The 25,000-nt window shown below is 34.2% G+C and overlaps 1 protein-coding gene across 4 annotated transcripts in view; it reads right to left on the reverse strand.

Annotated features, from left to right (window-relative positions):
• Positions 1–25,000, reverse strand: part of LOC119639855 (protein doublesex) — a 159,612-nt gene that overhangs the window by 25,861 nt on the left and 108,751 nt on the right. For 3 of the 4 annotated variants that reach the window (XM_038037528.1, XM_038037526.1, XM_038037527.1), the window contains 2 exons: positions 18,994–19,122; positions 18,025–18,642 (listed from right to left, as the gene is read on the reverse strand). In XM_038037528.1, the coding sequence (XP_037893456.1) occupies positions 18,025–18,642; positions 18,994–19,122 (747 nt within the window). Of the gene's footprint in view, positions 1–14,688; positions 17,800–18,024; positions 18,643–18,993; positions 19,123–25,000 lie in introns of those variants that run through there. The other variant, XM_038037529.1, reaches the window with a different exon arrangement.

Consider the following 25,000-nt stretch of genomic DNA (forward strand, 5'->3'; position numbering starts at 1 on the left):
GACAAACCTACGGTACTACGTGAACTAAGAACACCTTTGCTTTTAAAACGAAGGGAAAATTGGTTTTTCACTTATTACTCATAAGCGGCAGCAGATAACTCTACAACAATTTGAAAGCATATTCTATGTTCGATCCTGCGGTACATATATAAATATGTGAAACATTGCGACCGCCTACTATCCACTATTATAATGTATACATTCTTGCCTAGTTTCAAATTCGGAATGCACCTAAGCATTTCCGCCTGTTTCCGTCTCCATCTGCCCATTTGCCCAAGTTTGTAGTATTTGTGAAAACATCCTTCCGTTCACAAAAATAAAGACTCCGCCCACAAATATGCAAAAATGTTTGAAAATGACGCTAAATGTTCAAAAAACACGCCCACAACGTCCATAGGCCTTTATATCAACCACTGTGAACGCTTTTGTCTTCCGTTTTTTTTTTCTTGTTACTCATAAAATAATTTCCATGGAAAAATTCGACCGCTCCCCCACAGCTTCATAAAGTACGAAAATTTAGTTCCGTTCTTATTTGTTAAGAACACAGTGATTAGGTCACGGCAGAATGTAATTTTCTCACTTGTTCTTTGTAACGCAATATTTGGGTTTTAGGCAATGATCTTTATTTGTTTTTATTTACCTCTGACTATCTCGGCAGTCACCACGTAAACAAAATTAATGGAAATAATAAAACTTAATTAAATATCAATGCAGCAAATATTTTTGTCTGTTTCTAAGTCATCATCGGTTTTCGTTAGGTTCTCATTTATACGTCGCTTAATCAGTCTATGTACTCTTCCGCCCGTTATATCACATTCACACATTATTCGCCTCACATCACACATCTATTTTATACTCCGCACAAAACTATTGTAGGGATGTTAACAACTTTTTTTAAAAGGAAGGCGCAAGGACCCTTGCAACCTTTACGGTTGACCGTATGGTTAATGCATTCTCAATCGATTGAATTTCAAATGCAATCGTAACTTGCTTGAACCGTTATCTAGTGAAACACGAGTGAATGACTTTACTCGGAGAAACGAACTTACGACGCCTGTTGAAAGAGAAATCCGAACAAAATCTTAAATATTTGTGGGACTCATTAGTTCTATGAACAAGTGAAAAGGGAACTGCAGTCAGGCTAGGCCGGCTATTAACTTGTTAAAGTTTCAATTCTATTGAGAACGTTAAGGAGAATACTTTATAAATCTACATAGATGCCGAGATTGATCAATTTTAAGATTGCTTTAGATATCTGGAGTGGCTGTCTATACTTCAATTTCGTCGACATCATTATTTAATATCTTTCTTAAACTAATTGTTTATAATATTTAATGGAAGTTATGTTGTTAAAGTCGATTGACTGAGCCGGAACAAAAAACTGAGGAAAATCACAGTCGAGGCACGACGAACTTATTTACGTAAGCTCGTGTTATAATCACAATTAACACTTAGAGGCATTTTTTAGAATAATCGACTTAATCGGAAACTTATTCTCAAATCCACTAGGCATGGAAGCATGAAACCGGAATTCGGTTGCTCAAATGGGAAATGTTAGTCCATATAGCTTATTCGCTAAACTTGGGCTTTTACAATTAGCATATGTTTGTGTTGGACACGCATTTGCTGAGCAGAGCTTCACTCCTTACGAAAATGTACAAAAGTGAATCGATAACTAGTTTGCCTTAAAAAAAGTAGGAAATTCTTTTGGCATAGCACCCAAGAATTGTCACCAAGAAAAGAAAAATGTGTAGCTAGTGATGGGTAATACTTCATGTTCCCTATCATTTTTACACCCTGCACTACTTGTGACGCCAGGGTGAATTATGCTTGTGTGCATGTGTACAACACCCAGAAGAAGTTGAGATGGAACAATTTTTTATTATACCGGTCGATTCGAAATCAATTTCAGAATCGATCTAATTTTGTCTGTCCGTGCGTCCGTCTTGCTTTCTTGTGTTAAATCTGCCGGCCGTAAGTTTTAAAATATTTTGGTAAGATTTTGTGCACCGATGTGTTTTGATCTAAGAACGAAGGCCATTGAAAATGGTTTGGATCAGACCAGTTTTTCGACTGCTTTCCCATATAAAGCATTATATGACAAATTGTGTAAAGCCAAGTGGTGTAGGGTATTTAATAGTTGGCCGTCGTACTATACTTAACGTAGTATACAAATTTGATTGTTTTGAAAAGGATTTATAAACAAAAGTTAATGGCACACTTCAAAGTGTCAAATATCGAACGCAAAAAAAAACAATCGAAATAGCGTCTCTTTACAAATGATCCAATTTAATTGTATTTTCCGTTAGACTAAGCATAATCGTAAATATCGAAATGTAAACAATAGAAATAAAAAAGAGTAAAAATTATTGTAAAAGAAAGCGAATTTCCAATAAAAAGAGTAATTAATACTAAATTTCATCTCTTGGATGCTGTCTCAAGCGAAGCAACTGAATATTGCGAAGAAACTTGGTATTGCAAGAGCAGCGTTAGCGCCAAGACGCTGAGCAAAATATGTGGTCTCCGAAAAAAGAATTAGTCGACATTCATTTTTCAAATCCTGCTATTACACGGTACTCCACCATTATTATACCCTACACCAACTGTGTTACAGGGTACATTAACATTGTGCGAGCGTATGTAATACCCAGAAGGATTTAAAATAAACGCACGTTTTGTCATACCGATCGTTTCAGAAATCGAATGAAATCAGAATCATTTCAACCTGTCTTGTCTGTCCGTCTGCTCATCTAAATTTGTGTCCAAGATACAGGTCGCAATTGTTGAATTTTTTGATGATCTGGTAGATCTGGTAGAGTAACGCGATTTGACTCACGGACGAGCACTATTGAAAATGGTTCGGATCGGGCCGCCTTTTCCACCATTCGGGCTATGCCGACCTTTCATATATGAACATGTCATAGACGTACTGAAACCCTCAACTTTTCATTGTGCTCTCTACAAACGTTGACCGTTGCTTTTACGGCCCTCACAGCCCTGAGAGTTGCACAGTCAAAGAAGAGTTTAAGGTTCGCTATCTATAACCTGGCGACCGCTTTTCTTTTGGAACCCTCAGAGGTGTGTTGGAAGTGGGCTCTCTTTTCTAATGAAAAGTTTTCTTCTCTCTTTGGTTCTCTTTTATGGAGATCATCAAACTCAATCCAATTTTGATGGTCAACGTTGGTCAGTTGGCTGTGTGCAGCAACGTGGTCCAAAGACAAACGTGGCTTCGATTGCGTACAGCAAAAGATCAGCCAAAGCTATATAGCATGGCGTAAGTTCTCTAATAGAACCATAAGTCATTAAGTTAATGGGTGCCCACGGTGGTCGGGTTGCCCAATAGTAGGATTGCTCCTGAAGCGAAGTGCACTACCGATGTGACTATCAGGATGAATTCTTCTTCATACCGTGTACGGTCCTTGGAGAAGTATCGTGGTGTCTGTGGTTACCATGAAGTTTAGTGTGGAATTATCCGAGAGATATTTAGATAGGCTTCGACGCATACCACAGCAAGCAAGAAAATGACTCTCACACCCATTTTTTATTTCTGAACCTCAGGAGTAGTCGGGCCTCATTCAAAAACGGTTGTCGCACTCTTTACGGGCGTCCGTTTTTGCTTGTCAAGATAATTCGAGTGCCATCAGATGCCGTGGCGTAAGGCCCTTCAAGGTAGGAACCCAAATGAAACTATATAAGGAATCTAGTATATATCTAAAAAAGAATTGTTCATATAGGATTTACTTGGTTTACCAACCGAGCCCACTCACATTCCCTTTATTACCTAATAAGGAACTTATGTCTCAATCCAATTAGATGATTGAAAACAATTTTGCAAATGATTTGATTCTGCTTAATGCTACAGAGATGGAAGGCCACAGAATGTTTAGCAAAATTCTGGATGATTAGATCAGAAGCATTGCAAAGTTTAAGGAAATTCTTAAAAATGAAAAATATTGCAAATTATAATTTACCTCATAACACATACATTAAAATTTTTTTTTTTTTTTTTTTTGAAAACTTAATAGGCTTTTATTTTTAAAGTCAAATACCAAATAAATTGCTTACGGCTCTTAATATGTATTAGTATAGATGTTTACATACATTAACGTCTTAATTGTTTATGTTCGAATTGTTAATTGGCTTGGTATACGGTTCCCTCTCACAATTGATGAGACCATCAACAGCAAAAATTTTCATTCGAATGCATTCATAAAATAATATAATTTATATTGTAATTAAGTCGTAAAAGTTGCATTTAATATAAATTTGTCCCTGAATAGCAACTAAATATAAAACAAGTGAGAAAATTATATTCTATTCTCTAGACGCAATTAATGCGTATCCATCAACTGTATGAATTTGTTGCTCTTATTATCCATTGAGTAAATATTGCCTTGGATCATAAGAAGATTTTCAAGAATACTTAGATCATGCTGACGAAGAGGCTGCCAGGCATCCTAACTAAAATCATTGTCAAATTTCGTTTCTTTTACTTTTTTTTTTCTTTTTTTTGTTGTGCATGTATGTACACGCAAGTGAAGCCGCGGAAGCGCGGTAAGTAGTGGGAGGAAAGAGTATTTACTTGAAAGACTGGAAATGGTGGCAGAGACTACCGTAGGTGGATTGGTCTAAAGCCGAGCACGACGTTTAAAGAGCGAAAAGTTGACGTAATATCTGTGATGGAACGCTAAGAACGCTGGATTGATGGGCAAATTTCTTTTATTCGTTTACAACGCTTGTTATAGGTGTACGTATAAGTTAATGATAATGAAGAGTCTGATCTGATAGGACGTTTGCCGAAGGGTTACTAATAAGCTAAAGATAATGAACGACTTTGTTGATGGACAAATCTCTTTTATTCCTGTAGGTCGCATGAGGTAAGGGTACTTGTAAGTTAATAGTGCTGCGCGATTTTTTTTAACGTTGTGGAATATTTCACCAAATGTACCATACGTCGGATGCATTTTTTTTCTTTTGGGATTTCTCTAAGGAAAGCATCTGCCGTGCCAAAAAAGAGCTGGGTGTACTTTAATCTGAAAAAGCGTTATTCTCTGCCAGGCTTTATCCCTTGAATCAAGTTCAAATGCAAACATAAGAGTTTAAGAAAAAAAGAAAAGAAAAGGAAAACAAAATTGCAAGATTTTTTGACTGATGATGTTGCTTTGGAATCAAATGCCTACAAACACTATACTTATTGTTTTCCCTCACCTCAATTTATAAATTTTTTGAGTTACCATCATGTTTACCTGTTTGGGCGACTTCACCTAAACAGATGGCCAAACATACACAAAAAAAAAACTAGCGATCATCGCATTACCTACAATCACGCCTGTAACAAGATAACTGAAGCGACTTACAACTCACAAAAAATGCTGAAATAAAGCTAACAATTAATATCTCCAAGAGTGGTTCCCTTTTCGAGGGTAAAACTACCAAAAAGATTGAATGCATTGGATTAAAGGAAAAATATTCACTACTTAACCTCTTTGAATGTATAATTTTTCTGACTTTGTTGATAACGATTGGAAAATTTTCATAAATTCGCAGTCAAAATTAATGAATCTTGTATGTTGGATAACGTAGTTCGTAACAAGCTATACAGAGCCGATTCCCTCAACTTGCTTGTTAAATTATGCGAAAATTATATTGATTTTTCGGACCCTATGCTATTATTTTTTGATATAGATCTTGATTGCAAACAACCTGAACTTACTGCTCTTTTTCTCGGCAGGTTAAATACACTTATGCACATAGTCTTCTCTTGTCGCAAGTCGAACAATGTGTTGAAGCTATGTCTGGCTGCCCGTATCATAGCTAAAACAGACTTACGTTTCTTGTCAACCGCACCAAAAACCTTGTGTATAACACCACACTCAGAGTGAGATCACAAAATATTTCCTCTTTCCTTCAATGTTCTCTTTCTACGGTTATCTAAAATTTAAATCGCAAATCTATCTCTCATTCATTGACTGCAGATTTCTAGGTCAAGGGCTCTTTCACACTATTACTGCATATAACTACCTGGCCCTCTCTGGCCGAACGATTATGTATGGTCCGCTCAGTTTATTATTGGAAGGCGTTACCATTCATTTTAAAATACCTTGATGAGCCTTTTGAATGCTTTTAAAACAAATTTGACCTAACTGTTAAAAACTGTCCTGATACTAGCAGTTGACGATTGATATTGTTAGTGATCAAATAAAGTGATCGCTTGAAATGCATTGTTTTCTTTTATGTCAAGTAATAGATCACAAGGTGAGAGTACGCCTATAAGTGCCATTGGGAGTCAGAGGTGATAGGTCTGTTTTGATTTGCATTGTTTTCTTTTATGACTAACGACAGATCACAAAGCCAGAATAGGCCTGTAAGTGCCATAGGTGATAGGTTTGTTTTGATTTGCATTGTTTTCTTTTATGACTAACGACAGATTACAAAGCCAGAATAGGCCTATAAGTGCCATAGGTAATAGGTTTGTTTTGATTTGCATTGTTTTCTTTCATGACTAGTGACTGGGCGCAAAGTCGCAATACACCCATAAGTGCCATTGGGAGTCGGAGGTAATAAGTCTGTTTTGATTTGTAGAAGTAAAGATCTCCATTAACATCGGATTTCTAATATATCTGCAAGCTTGGCTCCTTTACGAAAGTTCAAATAAAAGCATATGAGGGGTTGAGCCAAAATGATTTGACAATTCAAGCTGATCGAGAAAGTATATATTGTCGCATGATAACATAGTTGTCATAGCATAATTGATCGAGAAAGTATATATAATTTATTGTCGCAAAAATAAAATGATTATGAATTCGTTCACACAGAGATGTGTGACTTTTCGAAGTAAAATTTCTATCATTTCCACTTTTCTACATAACATATCAATTCTAATATAACAGGTGTAAGTCGGTAAATATGAAATCGGAATGTTTGTAATACAAATACACTTTCAATGAGTGGCCGAGTAGGCAAGAGTCTCGCCTAGCAACTCAATGGTCGTGGGTTCAAACCCCAAGTGCCGTAGAGTTTTTAAAAAAGCCGAAAGCCTTAGATGCTAGTGCTTTAAGACTTTAGTCTTAGAATTCATTCTCTGGCTAAAATTTATAATAATAATAATCGGATCGGATGTAGGACAGGTTCGTATAACACGGCGCAATAATTATGTTTAAGTAAGACGGTCAAAAGAGACTCGGTGGAAAGAGTGAGATAGAAAATATATATCGACAAATTTCTATACATTTCTCTCTCTCCCTTTCTCTTTCCCTCTCTATCTCTCTTCCATGAAAAAAGTTATTTATTATTCAACGGCCATAAAAATTATTTTCATGTAGCGTCTTCAGCCTGATTGTTAAAGTAAAGCTAAATATAACAAGTATGTTAACCGCTTTAATCTGTGAGCATCTTATCTATTTCTACTGTCTAGATGGCTCGCACGCCATGCATTTCAATAACATGGGGTAGTGTTATAGAGGGTCTCATGTATTTTATGCAAAGTTTTGCCCGTCGGTAGTTTCTCATCCGCCTTGCACTTTATCGATACCCGTCCTTAAAAATCTTCTGCTTTTACGGCGGGTCATTGTTCTTTTTCATACCTTCGCACGAACAAAAGCTTTGCATAACGATAGGGCGCGTTAATCGACGAGACTGAAGCCTAGTCAGTAAATCGCATGAGTTAGCATATGCGACCAATTCCCAATTAATGTTGTTTCCAACGGTTTTGCAATATGAACGGATAGACAGATGACGTAAGAAAAAGTGCCTTTGTGTTGACCTTTTTCTCCTTTTAAATCGCTTAATTGTTGCTGTTAGTGGTATTGGTATTAACCGTTTCACATGACTTCAACAGATCACAAATTTTCGGTTTCGCCAAACATAAAATATTGCGACTCCCAAGGTAAGTTCTATTTCCCTCAAGGAGTATAATGCAAAAACGGTTTTTCTTTACATGGTTGAAGGAAACAATAATGCCATAGGCTTTTCCTTTTATTTTGCGCATAAGACTCTACACATACCACGCTGTAGCAGACTATGCTGTTGTATGAAACGTCTGAATCACGTGGCCTAATAACAATTGCATTGACAGCTAGGATTATCTATGAGCAAATTCCGGTTTCATTTTTACTTATCTGGTATAATACTGTGCTCAAAAAGTATGCCAAATGTTCAACTTAAATGGCCCGGATATCCGAAATATTTCTTTTCCAAATTCTAAGATAAAAAGTATAATACTATTTCCGATTTGTACAATGTGTGATGTTGTTACGGCAAACAATTATCAAACGGTCGTGAAATACATTATTGAGTGAAATGAGACTTGAGATTAATGCCTGTAACAATCCCTCTATCGAGCGATTATCATGAACCAGTATGGAAAAAATCGCGCCAAAGTCGCTCAAAATTCAAGGTGATGTTAAGAGTTTTGTGCACTACGAATACCGTCCGTCGGGCCGAATTGTTAACAACGAATATTTGAATGAGTGCAATGCGACGCTTGCTTGAAGCTATTCTCAAAAGGAGATCGGATTAGAATTACAAAAAGGAAAAGATTAAATTGGTATTACTTTTTGGACACAGTATATTTCAGCAAACTTTCCCTTGTTATGGATGGATATCCTCTCATATATGTGTATATATAAATAAATGTATTATTTATTTAAGGGAAATAGAGAACATCCGCGTACTATAACTAATATATAGAGTGCAGTGGAAGTGATAAAAACGGTATTTTTTCGATTAATTGTGTTAAGTGACAGCGACATTTGAATTTTTTATAAATAATTCGATTTGATATTTTTGATTGTATTGAAACACGCACAAGTATACATATGTATATGTGTCGGTGCGCTTATAAATAAATACAAAAGCATATCATTTATTACCAATATGGGTAAGCGGATAATAAGTATATTATAGATGTTGTTTTCATTCGTTTGGATTTTATTTTCTCTTTTAATTAACTACATTGACATTAAATAGCTGACATTTAAGTTAAATCATAAATTTAAATTTATTTGATTACATTTATATGTAAATAATAGATTTAATAATATTAAATTTCAATATATTTATTAACTTGTTTTTTTTATTTTTATCTAATAATGAAATTTATTTATTTTTTCTTTGCTTTGTTCTATTATTTGTTTTTTTTTTTTTTTAATATTTTACAATATTAATTTTTTATTTCTTTTGTTTTTTTCTTTTTTTGCACGCAGTATACGAGTGTTCTTAATGATTAATTAAGTGATTGTTTCTGTTATTTTATATTTAAATTTTTAGTGAACATGTACAAGTGAGTCTTGCAGTTTTTTGTTAATTAATAATTTATTAAAAAAACAAATTAAAAAAAAAAAAAAAAAAATTAATATTCGCCTTGGAATATTTGGTATCTTTTATACCCATCACCTTCCACCAATATGTAAAAATTGTAAAAATTTTTTTTTATTTGTGGGCGTGTCGGTTGACTGATTAGGAACATTTTTACAATAAACTCTTAAATGGCTGTAGAAGTTTTATTAATGTTTGCTTTTGATTCTATAACTAAGCGTTTTTGTTTTTTTTTTTTTTTTTTTTCTAATATCGGCTTACGATCGTTTTCTTTTCTTCTTATATCAGATATTACGACCGTAATTACAGCAAAAACAAGCGGCGAACGAAGAGAGGTAAGTAGGTTTAAATTGCACTGAATATTTTGGCGATGAAAAGATAGCTTTTTTTTTTTATCTGACCAGACATACGTGGAGTGACGGTCAGCGAGAATTTCAGAAGTAGAGGGAGGAGGAAAGATGACCGGCCATTCTGGAAGTGTTCTCTATACCTGTGGATACCATGGCGGTAGTCAACAAGTATTTTAGGTTGAAAGGAGTGGGGGGAGGGGGGGGGATATTAGTAGTATTTTTTTTTTATATATGATTGGTCATTTAGGAAGTGTCCTTTATACCTGTCGAAAGCAATTTTTCTAGAGTAGCTGAACGAGGGATATTAGCAGTAATTGAGTGTTTTTCTATATACATAACCGGCCATATGTGAAGTGTCCCCGATATCGCTGGGTAAAGATGACGACGGTGGTGTTTAGCAATCATTTTAGGTAGAAAGGGGTGGGTGTGAGGGGGCGGAGACAAAAGCTAGTAGTTTTTGGGCAGTTTTCTGTAGAGGGGAGAAAGGAAGAATATTAGTAATACTTGGGTCTCTTTTATTGCGTGCGCTTGGCTATTCGGCGAATGTTCCTCATAGATACGAGCAGGAAAAAGAAGTGATTTCTTTGTTTTCGTTTTTTTTATTTATCTCTCTAAAGCCTGAAATTTTTCTTAGACATTTTATAAATTTTTCCTTTGAGAAACAGAAAAACTATCCTCCGACGGTAAGTTGTTATAGAAGCTGAATTTGATTTGGACGTATCTTGGACAAACACTGGTTAAGATCGCTTTTAAATTTTGAAAAGAATTTCAATACTTTGCCGATAATCAAAATTTTAAATTCATTACACATAAGTGCATACGTGCGTAGATAAAAAGCTTATTGCGCTTAAGATTTCAGTTTGAAAGAAATTCACTTTTTTTCGCGCAATCCTCTTGCTAAAACACTTGAAGATAACCCACCATAGCTATCAATGTCTTTCTTTGCGAATCAAACTACCTTATGATTTCATCTGCAAATTTTTTCTTTTTTCTTATGTTGATCAGTCATTGAGTCGCTTGTGATAGTCAAAAATAAATGAGAAGAGTGTGAGAGGGAAAGAGTGGCCATTAGGTGAGAGATGTGATTCACCTTCGCCTGTAGCTATGCAACAACAAGACCACATGGAATCGACTATGCAACGTCTGTCTTCTTGTTTTTATTGACGTCGTGGTCATTGCTTCAGAAACACAGACTTGCTCTCAAAAATTTTCTTACATGTTTTCGTTAAAAATCACCTAAATAGCTTCATGGATCCATTCATGAAAGAGTATTAGTTTTTCAGAGTTTCAACCAAAGGCGCTTGATTTAAATTTATTTTCCATTAATAATGTGAATAAAGGAATTCATTTTTTCATAGATATTAGTGTTACCGTCATGAATGGAAACTTGATTATCTCGAAATTCAGTCTAATTCTTTATGATCTCGGCCTTTCTATATACACTGGATGGGAGTGCATAAATTTCGCTACAACATTTTTCACATTCTGTAAAAAGTCCTTCCTGATCAGCATCAAATTCGGAACACATCTGGGTATGTTCATGTGTTTACTTGTGTAAAGTCAATACTACTAAAATATCGGTATTAAAAGTTGGAAAAAGTGGAAACGATCAGCCTCACTCATCTATTATTATGAAAGTTTAGTTTTTTATATTTTTGTTTTTCTTTTAAGTCTTTTTTAAGATTCATTCAAATATAATTCTCAGACTTGTTTAGCGTATGATTCTAAAAGCGTGACTCACAGCAAGATGTTAATCTCAAAGCGTTTCATGAACTCTCGTCCGGTTAAGTCAAAAAATCAAGAAATTTTCACATTTTTGGTTTATCTTCTTTCAGTTTCAAAATTTTATATAAACGATCGAACCATGTTAAAGTGTTCTCGCGAAGTTTTTTTATTTTTTACTATCATAAATTTTGTTGATTTCTAAATTTCAATGATTGATAGACGGATAGACAGACATTGCTAGATCATCTCAAAAAATAAACCTTATCAAGAGCAGAAGCGCATTACAGATCCTATCATAAAGTTTGCTGTCTTTTAAGCTCGAATGTTAGATGGACGCATAGACAGACATAGTTAGATCATCGCAAAACTTCAAACTGATTACAAAGACCTTACCACATCTCTTCAAAATCCAAATCTTATCAAAGTCAGCTCTATTTTTATAATATTATTATTACAGCTCATGCTTTGTTTATAATTTGTGTTGTATTAATACCTATTGTAATCGGAGGAGTAGTACTGTTAATGTTACGAGTCTTTCCTCGAATAAGTAATATAAGCTTAAACTTTTCTTTTAGTAAATATTATTGTAGAAAGCGGAACTGGAATTGGGATAAACAGTTTACCCTTCTTTCTCATCTATTATTGCCCATGGAGGAGATTCGGTGCATTCAGTTTTGTTTGGCCGGTTTAAGCAAGTAAAACTTATAGATTGTGAAAAAGTCTATGCGATTTTTCACATTCGAGTCTGTTAATTGATCAATTTATGACATTTTTCGCATGACATTTTTCGCATGATATTTTTCGCATGACATTTTTCGCATGACATTTTTTATGAATATTTCTATTTCCCAAGTATTTAGTAAATTCTTTCTCTGATTCCTACCTACCTACTGAAGGACCAAAAAAAGAAAAAAAAGAAAGGAGATAACGAAACTAATGCTTTGTACTAAAATCTATTCTATTTTGAATTTAATGAACGAAGGAAAGTTTGTGTACGATGCGTTATAAGTTCATATGCCGATATTTTAATTTTGTAAAAAATTTCGCAATTTTTTATACTTCTTCGTAGGTATCAAGATATTGCTATGTGAAAAGTTTCTCAACAAAAACAAATATTAAATAACTGTTAAGATATTATATAAATATAAAAACAATTCAAAGATAAATTTTTTTTTTTTTTTTTACTTTTTAATTACAAAATCTAAAACCAGTTTAAGCTTCTAACAGCCTTTGCAAAATATGTGTTAGTTATTAAATTTAATATTATAACTACTTTTTCTTTTAATGTAATAATAAGAAGAACACATTAGTAAAAAAAGGAGAAAAAGAAAAAAATTATATATAATATATATTGTATATACATTCTTATAAGTAGTTTTTAACCTCCCATAAACGGAGACGAGGTTTAGTAAATGATTCTTGCATTTTATTCAAATATTTATTTTCTTTTTCATATACTAAATGGAACTATAGGTCTTACAAATACAACAATTGTAATCTATTACGAAAATTCGTATTCGAGACGAATTCGGATTACCCGAAACCTTAGCCGCAAGTTAGGTTAAGTTGTCGTAGCACCCGACCGCATTAGGTTCAAATGTGATCTTCTTCGCGAATTGATTTCGTTGCGAGACTGGTGCAATTATTTATCACAAATCTCAGGCAAATATATCAATTCAGAAATTTGAAAAAGTTTTTTCTTACTTAGAGTTGTTTTCATTCACTATTGATTGAAATATTATTGAATTTTTAGATGGCAGTGTTTAATACTTGTACGAAATGTGTTCTATAAGTTGAAAATTAATTGATATTTCGCATATATTTTTGGAAGTTTCAGTCATTGCCTAACGGTGCGGACACGATCGAGGCAGGGGCAAGTCACTGTTTAAATTGATTGGCAAATTTCTTTGTTAAAGATTTCAAGCAGTACTTAAAAACTGTTTCAGATTGAAAAAAGGCTTTGTTTGGTTAGGAATATATTAATTTCTCAAGTCACTCAATAAGTTCTTATGATGGCAATTATATAGGATAGGTAGAATGACCGTTGACGGATCGATCGGATTCCTAGACACTAAAAGCCTCTAAACGAATTTTTAAAAACAAAAGTAGCGGTATTCGGCAATAGTGGCGATATCTATATATTATCTTACAAACTTATTGAGTGATATGTTGCACGATCATACTTTAGAGGAAGCGTATTATTGACTACTCTAAACAGAATAAAAAAAAACGTTATAGTCGGGCAAGCTGGATAATTAAATATCCTTTTTTATAAACTGCAATACAATTTTGTCTATCCAGTTACCAGCCTTCGTCATAAAATACCACACAGATAAAGACGCTGTTGCTATGTAAAGTTTTATTTTTCGTAAGAATCTTTATATGGAAGGTGGCCGGAAAAATAAATCTGAAGAGTCCGTATTTAACGGAAAAAATTTAGATAACACTATTGCATTTTGGACGTTATTCCCTTATAATATGCTAAAGATTAAATTTTGTTACCATACAAAGGCTTCTCTTTTGTAAGACTTTTCATATGAGAAGAAATTAAAATAGTCGTCCTACTCCAACGAAATTTTCGACATTCAAAAGGTCGGCTGGACGGAGCGGTCATAAGGCATTCGCAATAAGCTTCGTTCTTGGATCACGACATATAATCACGTCTCTTATTAAAAGTTTATAGAAAGTGTGAACGTAAGTATAATCCGACCTAGATCGATAAACATCGTCCTTAGCCTAAAACATGCTATAGTGTCAAATAGGTGGACATATAAGACACAGACAGACGGGCAAGTAGGCCTAAATCGATTTAGAAAATTATTCTAATAACTATGCCAATCTGGGTCCAACTGAAATTCTTTGGGCTGTTATCCGCACAAATTCCATATACTTTTGCTATAAGCGATGCATGCAACGGATAATTAGCGCAGTTTCAGATCTTAATGAGTGTGGGTGACCTTGTGCAATATGTAACAGAACGGACTGAACGAACTACTGGTCGAACATAGATTTATGTTTTAACTTTGATTATGACGCTCTTTGAGTTTACGTTGGAATACCTCTAAGAAAATAGGTAAACTTGCATATGCTTTGGTGTTAGGTGTCTACATGCGTTTTAAAATATTATTCACGGATATAATAATCGCCAACAAATTGTTTTAATAAGATTTTTTCTTTTCTTAACTAACAATCAATTAATAAACTTTAACATAATAATTTTGGTTTTTAATATATATATATATGTATATACAAGAATCCACAGTTTCAGTCTTTTGTAAAAAAAAAAAAAAAAAAAAAAAAAAAAAATATTTCCTTAATTCTATGCCAAAAAAAAAACAGCAAAATAAATGTTCAGGTCCTTTTCTTTTGCCTAAAGATAGCTATTAAGTACAAAATTTACAATTAAAGTAATTACGAACTATTATAATTAATTAATTAATTTGCAGGTTTCTTAACCAAATGACATTTTCAAAGTAAAATATGAAAAAATATTCGCTTCTGAAGCGAATTTTCGATACCCTCCACCTCAAACTAATATTCATAAAAAAAAGAAAAGGAATTGAAAAGTCAAAAAGTCTAGCCTCATTACCGCTTCACGACTGAATGGGTGAAAAAATGACAAGTTCGAGCTTTTTTAAAGTCCATCCGCGTTTTCATGGCTCGGTAGACTAGAGTAGCATTGAACATTTAAATGGCTGTATGGGAACGTTATTAGTATTATTATTGATGTTATTGCTATTACTGTAATCCATCAATCAAAGAAATAGGAATAAAAAGCACTAGTGACCAAGATTATAGGATCTACGCTTTGAAAGACTACTTGATTACTCGCATCGTTTTAGTGCGGTTGTAGGTTTTATTGATTTTACAAAAACTACGCGATTAGCAGGATTTTGCCCATCACGGCATGGATTAAATTAAAATCAAAAATATTTTCGATTAAAATTTTGTGTTTCATTTTTTGATTGTATATGTAGAGGGCAGAGAAGCAATTACAAGTTTTTTGCTTGAAGTTTAATGCTGGCAAGAGGGGTAAGAATCCAAAGAAAAGAGAAAGAGACAGGGAGCGGCCGCAGCTTAGTGGAGGCATACATTACCTGACTAAGTCGAAGCAAATCCATAAGCTTTTCAGAAATCTCTATACACTACATTTTATTAGGACATTGAATTAAATTTCACTGCATTAGTTTATTTAAGAAAAATTTTGCATTTGAAGCATGCAATATTCTTGCAAAGACTTACGACAATCTTTACGACAACCAATGATTTCAAGCTTCTGCTCCACATAAGCTGGCTGTCCTTTCTCTTTTATGTTACTCAAATCGAACAACACTACCGCAGGAGAAATTATTGCGGGCATCAATGAATGCGTTTGAGCCAGGTGTTGAAGCATAAAGGGCCCTTATCCGAGCAAAGGTAGAGGATAGTTATTTTGCAGTTCGACAATGCTCGGCCATATGGGCCGAAACGTGTGCAAGATCTGCTCGAAAAGTTTTGTATAGGAAGTCTTTGGCCAGTCGCTACATTCACCGGGTATCGTCTTCTGAAACTACCGCTTGTTTTTATAGTTAGTCCACGGCTTGACTGAGCAGAACTTCTTTTCTTACGAAGATGGCAAAATGCAAGTCGTCTCTTAAGTAGACTCAAAAGGCAGACGGCTTGCAAATGAAATATTGAGAGAAAGAGGTACGAAGCGCGGGGTGGGGAGAGGGTGCGAGCTCATAGCTAACAATGGAAAATACTTGTAGCGATAGCCCTTTTTTATGAAGCAATTTAAGTAAACAACATCTCAATAAAATGAAACAATTTGTAGAAACTTCAAAGGAGAAGACAAAATCAATAGATTCACATCTTTTGAGATGATAGAGCTGTAAGAAAAAAACCACTAACTCGTCTTGCCCAATTCACTCCTTTTGTGTACACAAAATTCTAAATCAGTTTCTGGTATGAATTGTTAAGTACAGTTCCCTGTTGATTGAGGGTGTGTTTTCAAAACAACCACACCCACATTTGTGATGAAATTTGAAATGGTCTTCGTAAAACTTGTGATTTACAGACCTTTATAGGCTTTTCAGACTCGTACTCATCGTTTGACCGTCAATTAAGACCAGAATTGCTGAGCTTAATCTTCCGTCTCAATATCAACAACAATCTGCTATCTTGGGCTGATATGATAGGGTTCTCTTAGATGAATGTTACCAAAGAAAAGACAAATCTAGTATACCTACATATCTCGGTGGTGGGTATAGAATAAAAACAAAAGGTAAAATGAAAAAAAAGTAAAAAAAATTACAAATGAATACCGGATTATCTATGATAAATAACTTAAAGCCACCAATTAACGCAATGAAATCTTTTGGTTTTTTTTTTGTTGTATAAATGTAAACATACATAAGAAAAAAAATGAAATACATAAGAGTAAATAGATTCGACATTAAATGAGTCAAACAGTTACGATATGGTAAGACGGGTATATGCGCGCGATAGTTGACAGCTATAAACTCTCTGGCGAGGGTAAGCATTGCTTTTCGTATTTGTGTGTCTGTGTTGCTGCATTTATTTAAACGATAATAAGATTTTTTATGTAACTGCCTGATGACCTTGGAAAGTTGATTGAAGAAAAAGAAATGTGATATTGCTGAGTGAGTTGTAATGTTGATCGTGATATTCATACTGATATTGTTTCCTCTCTCAATACCATGCGATACGCTTAAATAAATTTTATATGACATCTGTGGATAAGTTGATTGAAGAAAAACGGATTGAATTCGTTTAGCCTTCTGTCAAAATCAGGATCATGGAAAGTTGATTGTTGTTAAGTTAATTAAAACGACTTTAGATACGATATGGCCTTGTTCTCCTTGATCCCTCGATCGCTTGATCCATGCTTACGGTAAGTTGATTGATGATTTAAATAAATTCAAATATTTTGCATTTCATTGATTTTGATTTGTATTTGAAAACAAAAAAAAAAAAAAAATTATGTCTTTTTCTTTGCCCGAATAATAATTAACAATAATTATTAATAATTGTTTTCTAAGATTTTTCTAAGATACGCGATTATTTTTGAATATTAAGAGAAGCACCTTGAGAGAGATTCGAATTCAAATTTCACAACAATTCAGGTTTTTTTTTTTTTTTAATTTATTTATTTATTTTTTGTTATTTTTACTTTGATTAAAGAAAACATTTTCCATTTTCCCCCTTGTTTTCTTTTTGGTTAATTAAAATGAAAAAAAAAAAAATTGGAAAACTTTCAAATTAGTTGCCCGTGTTGATAGAAGATTCAATATTCATTCTCATATGAGGTTTTCTTATCAACCACACTGTCTTGTGGCGCAACGCAACTCACAGCCGTCATACATATTCAAATTGTACTGACGTGAGTATTCGTTAACAACATGTTGTCCTAAAAAAAAAATTAATGTTTTTTTTTTTTTTTTTGGAAAAAGAACACACAGATAATGTATATAAGTAAGAGTTGTTTTTCATTTTGAGAGATTTAATTGAAGAAAAACCGGATTATTCGGTATTCTTTTCATTTTTCATAATGAACAACACAGTGTTTTCTGTCATCAATATTACTAATATTACTAATAGTAACTAATTAATATGAAAATAACTATAAGCTTACCATCACTTAAGCTGCGACTTAATCTATTTCTTTCATATTGATTTAATAGATCCGTTTCATTATGTACGCGTACGCGTTTAAACGATGGATCTTCATGTTCGGTTTGTATATCTTTCTCATCGTTGTAAATGATTTCATCCCTTCTTCTTCTTTCTTTAATTCTTTCACATTCGTTCGTTAGGAGATCCGTTTCATTATGACGTACACGTTTAATCGGTGGATCTTCATGTTCGGCTTTCTCATCGCTGCTATAAATGAATTCTTCTCTTCTTCTTTTTCGTATTTTTTCCCATTCATTGATTAGTATATCTTTTTCATTATTATGACGTATGCGTTTAATCGTTAAATCTTCATGTTCCTTCTCATCGCTATAAATACATCGTTCCTTTTTTAAGGATTTACCGTTACTTTTATTCTCCAATCTATTACAATTGAATTTGATTTCGTCATCTCTTTCATGGTTACGATTACGTTTGGTAGACGAAGCTTCGCATTCGATTTGATTATCTCTTTCACTGTTGGGCTCTCTTTGACGCGGTTTAGTGGCGTGACGTAATGTATCGTCATCATGCATATTCAAATTGTACTGGCTTTTATATTCTTCTATAACATGTTGTCCTAGAAAAAAATAATTTTTTTTTTTTTTTTTTTTTTTGGAAAAAAAAGTATATAATAAGACTTGTTTTTCACAATGGGATTTAATTGAAGAAATTATCCGGAATTGGTTTTCTCCTTCTCTTTATTGCCCTTATTATAAGATAGAGGCGAAGATTTTTATATTCAATTTGAGTGTAAGTCTCATTATCGCGTGCTCGATATTAATTTTTCTTAAAGATCAACTCCGTTATATAGATTTCTTTTCTTTTTCGAATAAATTTACCTAAATAGCTGCATATATAACTATACATATATAAAAAATCTGCAGAAAACACTGTTCTTTAAAATAAAATAAAATAAATGCTTACTTACCCTCTTCAATGCGTTTCGATGCTTCATCGATATCGCCACTGGTATCTTTAAGGATTACATACATTAATGGCATCATTTCCCATGGATAACCGAATTTCTCAATTAATTTCTGCGAATTTGATATTATTTCTGAAAAGATTATATACATATAGTGAGAATTAAGAAAAACTTCAAATATTTAGCTGCTTAACAAGTCAACCCATTAAGTCCCTCTGCGAAAAATTGATAAATTTTACTCTAAAAAATTATAATAATAATAAACAAGTAAGAATATTATAGTTGGGCGATGCCGGTTATTACATAAGCTACACAAGTTCGTCTAGTACAGTTATTTGTTCGCTCGTTTTGGTAATAAGACACCAACAAATACACATTTTTTCAGGCAAAGCCATAATTTTCATGAAAGCTCGCTTATTGGAAGATTAGATTTTTCTCTTCACACGGGAGCTTGCGGTTCGCGATAGCGCTTATATAAGTGGTTCGAATTAAGTCTATTTAATTTTTTTTAGTTAATTACTTTCGTAAACCAATTTTCATCACAAAAAAATTACCTTTTGACATATAAGGGTTTACGTTTCATGAAAATTCTTATATGGGCTTGGCGTAAGTGACCAAAATTCGGTAAGATAGGTTTATTTGTCAATTTACTATCATAAAATATTGGACATTCGACATTTTTGGCATATAAAGTTTTCATTTCTGCAGGAATGGTTATGCGAGAGGGGGTTTAAGAAATTGTCCCAGCCAATCCAAAGTTTTAGAATGCTACTTTTGCCGAGACATTTTGAAAATTGCAATTTTTTTTCTATATAACGACTTTCCAAAATAGGGCGTTAATATGGCGAACGCTCGGAATAGTGGACCGATCCGAATCATTTCCAGTGGTGTTCGTCCTTGGGCCAAAGTACGTCAGGGTACCAAATTTGATAAAAATATCTAAAAAATATCTATCTAACTTGAATACAAATTTACATGGGCAGACAGCAGGTGGACAGACCGACTTAGTTTCAGAATCATTTTCTAAATCAATCAGTATAATAAAAGATGGGTCTAACTTAAGCCCTTTTGAGTGTTGCATGCCTCCGCTCTAACTTAATATACCCGGTATCACAAGTGGTGCAGCTATGTCAGGAAATTCTCAATGTCGATCTGAATATCGAGCTGGGGAACTTATTTTGTTTTTAGTGTCACATATAAGTGGCCCTTTAATAGGATTGGAGATTGGAGAGACAGACGCATGTGTCTTTGCTGGGCTAGCTAGTTCGGTGAATATGGGAGGTTTAAATTTTTGTCCCACGGACACTTCACTCGCAAACTAACCAAGAATTGATGTTTTTCGTTTTTTCTTTCTTCTATTCTCGTCTAACCATCATTAATTTCTTAACGATTGAGATATGCAATCTCACCTAATGACAGGGTTGTATTTATAAAAAATATTACAGGGTGAAGTCAACTTCTATAACCATGAAATTCCAATTGATTCGGAATACATTCAAATTGTAGGGTTTGCTTATGTTTCTCAATATCGAGTAAACTCGCTAACTGTAGATTGTGGACTCGCTGTAAAGAGCATGCATTTTTTTTACTATCGAAAGAACAAATCTTTCGATCGTCAATTAATCGATCTGATTCGATTTTGGAGGACCATAAAATAGCCGACTTTTTTCTTTATATGAACAATCTATCTGGGAATGTCTCCTCTACCACCCAACATGGTGACCGTCAAAAAAAAAAACTAAAAATGTAACAAGAGATTGAGTGTGGTCGGCTTCTATTACGGTGAAAGTAGCGACGACCAAGTATTTTGAGATTTGAACCCGCGAACACTGACCTTAACATCTCTGGCCGTTATAGAATATTGTAGCTGCAAATGATGTTGCAGAGGTCAGTTATGTCCAATCACGTTTAAGTCAAAGTCGAAGGCAAGAAGCTCGTATGCGTGCCTTTCGTGCGTCATCAACTCGAACCGACGTACTTTGCAAAGTTTCAAAGTGTCTTAATGATGTTGACTAACTAATATTGAGGTTATGTCCGATCTGTACGGTCGTTAAAAACCCATCGGAACTTTGTCATGATCGATTATAGTTTCAATATGTTAGGTGAATATTTATATTAGCGATAGTCAATGTACTGTACGACGATTTGCTTGGATAAGTCCTATTCTGTAAACCTTCTTTAAAAAGCGAAAATTTTTTGTTAATCTAAACAATAAAGATGTGAAAGTATGTTAAGTTTTAATGTAGATCAGATCTTCGCAACTATGCGGTCTTTTTGGGTCAACCCGAAAGAGATGAGTTGACTTAAGGGAAATGGTAGATCATTAATCGTAAAAGAAAACGAATGATGTTATTCCGGAAGAAAGGGCTATATCAGCAGAAGGTTCTCAAGACCTATAAACTGCATAGAAAGATATATTTTTTGACCTATGATGTTTCTGAATAAAGTCATGTCTTTGAATGACTTATTCTGACATCTTTCAGTTAATAAGCGAGTTTGAGAAAAATATTTTTAGCCCGCGCTGATATAAGCTTTTCACCAATATTCAATATTGTATATAAATTACTTGGCAGACATCCGGACTTCCATCTAACTTGTCAGGCAATTGAACTTTTCTCATCACAATCTATACTAACAATTTTAGAGGCCCGAAGAAGTTGACATACCGAGTATAAAGCTCATACAGGATACGTTCCGTTTGACTTAGCGGCAAAAGGAAATTGATTATTCGTAAAGGGGCTTTCTTCTGAAATCTTCTACATCCCTTAATATTGCAGGTCTATTAAGAGATCTTGTGCAACCATTTCAGTATAACAACAAGTTCCTATTGTGAAGCCACGTCAACCTTAATGAATATTTAAAAATAAAATACATTTTATTGTCAAGTTTATTCATAGCGAAGTCAATTTTAAATTCAATCATCATTTTAACAGACAAAACGCACCATTTCAGACATGCTTATGCATGTATATGGTCGCTTGTTATTATGGATATTATTTATTTTACTCATACAATATTTTCATTACCGCTACGTGCAATTTTTGCTCTAATGCTTTCTACGCCATTTTTTTTAATTCATTTTGAAAATTTCCACCATTTCTCATTATGGCTGTTATAGTTGGCTGTTAGTATACATTACTTTGCCATTCATATACGTTAAGCAGCAAAAATGCTAAGCGTGCCATTGTAGTCGCACTGCAAGTAACATATGGTAGCTTGGGTACTGGTTTTTCTATAAATAACCATTTTTTTTTTCATTATTATGAATGAGAAAAATCGCACTCCCTCGCCGTAAAGACTTTGAATTTTTTCAATTTATTTTGATATAGTTTACCTTTCACGTAGGTTAGGCTTTATGGTTATGGATTATATTCTGTTTTCTTTGCAAATAAATTGTAGTAAATTGAATTTCATTGTGGATTTAAGAAAAAAAAAAAAGATTTTTTTTTATAAATTTTTAAGAAAATAAATAAAAATTTTGCAGTATATTAATGCAAGTTGAATGACTAGTGAGCGTATAAAGTATTTAACGAAAAAGATTTGAACCTAAAAATGATTAGCGCGAACAATTATATTCACTTCACGGCATATGAATTCGTGTTAGACAAGTACATGAGCTGTTCATAGTTTAAAACGATTAACTTACTTGTTATATTTAAAATAACTGTTTTAACTAACAAGGCTTAAGATACTGCATGACAACAACAATTTTTATGGCCATTGAATAATAAATGTTCCCTTTTTTTTTACACAAGAGAGAAAGAAAGATAGTGAGAGCAAGAGAGAGAGAGAGAAAGGAAGAGAAGTATGTATATAAAAGTTTGTCAACATGTGCTTACTGACTCAGTCTCCGTTGTAGCGAGTTATGCAAAGATGGCTACAATTTCTCGCTCATATTATACGAATCTATCTTACATGAACATGGGATCTATACAATTCGTTAATGCAGGACATCGGATACCTATCTATCATTGTTGTTTATTTAGATTTCAGGTGTAGCGTATTTTAGAGCAGACCTACCACATTTATTATTTGTTTAATGCCAGACATATAGCACCTGCTGAGTGGATAGACAAACACAATGACGTGCATCTAATATGGGTTCCTGGCGATTCGCTGCTTGAAAGGAACGACAGAGCTGACTGTCTAGCAAACCGGTGGCTCGAGGAATCATGTTAGTTCTCGAATCTTTCAATGGTATACCAAGAAACCATATTAACATGCTAGTAAGAGTAAGCCGTGTAACAAACTGTCTAGCAACCAGCGGTCGCGAGGGGTCATGTTAGGTTCTGAACCCTTTAATGACGTACCAAGAAGCCATATTAACACGCTAGTAAGAGTAAGCTGTGTAACAAACTGTCTAGCAAACAGGGGACCCGAGGCTAGAAGCCATATTACCAGCCTGGTAGCATAATGGGAAGGGATTGCCATTGGTAGCAACGCGCAGAACGACGGCAAACAAACAAATTCGCAACATCTTCCGGTATAGCAAACAAACTACTGTGAAGGAGCAATCTGCGCTTAGTCGCGGATCATAATATCCTCAGGTCCCAACTGAAAAACATGGATATCTCCGATACCGATTTAAGTAGATTCTGGTAAGGTACGAGAGAGATGAATGTGAATGTGCAGAATCAGATGCCAAGTATTTGGGCGAGCGCCTTGTGCTCCGAACCAAAGAAGGCGGTGAGATTCACAAGAATACTATAGCTGGACGGTTAGGGGCAGGGGCGAGTACAATAGATCTTTTAGGTCGCGGCGCTTGTTGCCCACTCAATTAATAATAATAATAATGATATGAGCAGAATGCTTGAGGGGGGCAATGCCAGTCGCGAGAGTCGAAAAATCATTCAAAAATCAAGTCGAGCCAAGCGAGTTCAATCGCAATATTCGAACGGACAAGATCAGTGCGAGAATTAAAGCATAGTAAATAAATAAATAATAAGTGCTATCCTAAAAGTCACAATTCAGCGGTACAAACTTAATTTCAAAAGGAGATAATGAAATAAGGTTTACGTTACAATATAACAGGGATGATCTACCGTATTCAGTGTTTAAATAATGCCAGACATCGGTTACCAGACTAACATTATGATTGATGTACCTTTCAAATGTAAAATCGCGAGAAAAAACAAAGCCAAGAAAAAATTTCATTTATTTTGAAACGGAATATAATCTTAGCTTGTGCTGAGGAAAAGAAGAAAGAAAAACTCTTTAAAAAAATTAAAATAATTATATCATAGATGAAACAACAAAGAGCCAGAAAAGTAGATCAACAATTTTCTCCTTTCTTCTAACAGGTCAGTGCGCAGTAACCTTCTGTTGTTTCGCAAATCCTTTCAGATAAGAATTAGAAGCGCTTTTAACTCCCTGCCTAAAAGCGCTCATAATGCCCTTCCTATCTCACTTGCAAACGTAGGCTTTTAATCTATGCCGCTATTAAGGAGATTAGCTAATTACTTAGTATTGGATTGAAGGTGTGCTATGTGTGTTATTTCCTTCCATACAAATCTCGTTGCTTTCTTGGTTATTGTTTCTTTTTTATTTCTTTTTTTCCCCTTTACCTTCAATTTTCTTTCCTTCTTCTTTAGATTGTTTAGGAACATTTTGTATTATTGTACTTTATTATTGCATCTCCTACGGTAGGCCGTAATGGCTTCGAGGTTACATACGGGCGTTTGAACGCGACAAGATGACTTAAACTCTGTTCCGAGTTGCCACAATACTTTTCTTTTAGCTGTAACGCCTAGTCGTCATGGCTGACGGATTAAACTGATTTGATATAGCAGATCCAGTAGCGGCGGTTAGTTCTTCTGTTGTTTATTTTAGTTTGATCCGATCAATGGATAGTTTTGTAGACTTGCCAGTTAGCTGATAAAAACTTTATAGGCTTGCTATGCGAATCGCTTAAGCCTCATTGGTAAGTTTTATACCCTTATAGACTATACATTATACGCGTGGCGAAGTTAAGTATTTTTTCCTCAGATCAAAATAATACATATTTTACAGG

This window comes from Glossina fuscipes, unplaced genomic scaffold (assembly GCF_014805625.2).
Source record: "Glossina fuscipes isolate IAEA_lab_2018 unplaced genomic scaffold, Yale_Gfus_2 114, whole genome shotgun sequence".
NCBI lineage: Eukaryota > Metazoa > Arthropoda > Insecta > Diptera > Glossinidae > Glossina > Glossina fuscipes.